General features: G+C 69.0%; 1 protein-coding gene across 1 annotated transcript in view; it reads right to left on the reverse strand.

Annotated features, from left to right (window-relative positions):
* The window catches only part of ZNF446 (zinc finger protein 446), a 5444-nt gene that overhangs the window by 1357 nt on the left and 2343 nt on the right, over window positions 1-1744 (reverse strand). The window contains exons 3-5 of the mRNA XM_014543555.1: window positions 1506-1740; window positions 1268-1362; window positions 13-216 (exon numbers count right to left, since the gene is read on the reverse strand). Coding sequence (XP_014399041.1) covers window positions 13-216; window positions 1268-1362; window positions 1506-1740 — 534 coding nt within the window. The remainder of the gene's footprint in view (window positions 1-12; window positions 217-1267; window positions 1363-1505; window positions 1741-1744) is intronic.

The raw sequence follows: 1744 nt of genomic DNA on the forward strand, positions 1-1744 counted from the left end.
CAGGGTGCAGGCAGCTGGGGGAGGGGGGAGCGGAGGGTGCAGGCACCGGGGGTGGGCGCCGTCCTCACCCTGGGAGACCACGGAGCCGTACTTCTCCAGCATCGCGTCCCAATACAGCTCCTTCTGCGACGGGTCCAGCAGCCCCCACTCCTCCTGCCCCGAGTTGGCCATCACTGCGAGGCCTCCATCCGCCCCCGCCCCATCAGCCTCAGATGACTCCGAGATGGGGTGTGAGGGCTGGGAAGCCGGGCAGGGAGGGAGCGGCCCCACCCCCACTTCTGACCGGACAGACGGAGCTCAGGACCCCTGGGCTGTGGGGGAGGCAGGGACAGGCCAGCCCGCTCCACCCTGTGCCTTGAGCATGTGTGTCCCCCACAGAAAACCAGGGGACTCCGGACACCTCTCCCCCTGGAGACCCTCCTCGGGACAGCTGTGCAGGGTCACGGAAACCGGATGTGGGCGCCTGGCTGAGGGGGGCTCAGACAGAAGGTGCAGTCGCACCCCTGGGAGCCGTGATGTTGGTGCAGGTGACGTGCATGGGCGGGGCGATGGGCTGTGTCCTCTGTGTGCACAGGGGAGCACTTTGGGGCTCCCCCCCCCCGCACTCCTGGCCCATGGGGTGTCCCCTCATCAGCTCCCAGAGTCCCATCGCTGGGAGGGGCTTTGCTGGGCTGGGAAAAATAGTGGTGACAGGGCAGGCCGCAGCCACAGGGAGCCTCAGCCGCAGCGGGGACGGTGCTGGCTGGAGGTGAGGACTTGAACTCTGCCTCTGCCACCCCCTCGCTTTCCTATGGCGCCATCCGGCGTGGAGGGAGCTTCCAAGCTCATCTGAGCTGGTCCTTCCACTGCACGTGGAGGGGAGCGGCTGAGGAGCAAGTTGCGGGGGGGGGGGGCTGCCCACACTCAGAGCAAACACTCCAGGCAGCAGGGCCCCCTGAGCCCCCACACCCGGCGGAGGGAGGGGCTGCGGGCAGTTCCCAGGGGGAACCTCCCACTGGCCTCCGAGGGGCCGGGAGGCCGGGCTGTCCCTCCCCCCTGCACCCGAGGGTGCAAATCCCCGGGGGCCCCAACCCCCCACTGACTGCTCGGTGAGGAGGCCAGCCCCGAACGCTTCCCATCACTCTGAGCTACGTTTCTAAAACCCGCCCAACTGCAGAGACACCAGTCTGTCCCTCTGTCCTGCAGGGAGATCTGATCCCGACTCCAATCTGGGCAGCAAAGAGCCCACCATGGCTGGCCAAGGAGCCTGGAAAACCGGGCTGCTCACCTGCATCCTGGGCGGGTGGAAGGAGGCCGCGTCCGGTTCCCCAGGTCCAACTGGCCCCTCTTGGGACTGGACCGGATTTGGGGGGCTGGCGGAGGCTAGGAAGTGAGGCCGATGGGGGTCAGGGCTGCCCCCTGAGCTGCAGCAGTCGCCCTGCCTCTCGGGGTCCCGGCTCTGCAGCCCTCGGGGTCCCCACCCAGCTGTGGCTGCCCACACTCCCGCCAGGAGCCCCCACGCTCACCCATCTCCTGCGCCTCGGCCTCAGGCTCCTTCTTCACACAGCAGCCCCCGAGCTGGGCACCCTCCGGCCCCTCCCCAGCGGCTGCCCCGAGGGGCTGCCCTCGCTCTGAGGAGCGGAGACTCGCCAGGGAGTCCTCTGCCTTCTGTGCCGCCGGGGGCACCGCCCGCTTCAGGACCTGGGCTGTGATCTGAGGGGAGAGGCCGGTCACCGGGGGCTCCCGTCTCCCTCCGTCTGTCTGT

Source organism: Myotis brandtii, unplaced genomic scaffold, assembly GCF_000412655.1.
Source record: "Myotis brandtii unplaced genomic scaffold, ASM41265v1 scaffold1094, whole genome shotgun sequence".
In the NCBI taxonomy this organism is placed as follows: domain Eukaryota; kingdom Metazoa; phylum Chordata; class Mammalia; order Chiroptera; family Vespertilionidae; genus Myotis; species Myotis brandtii.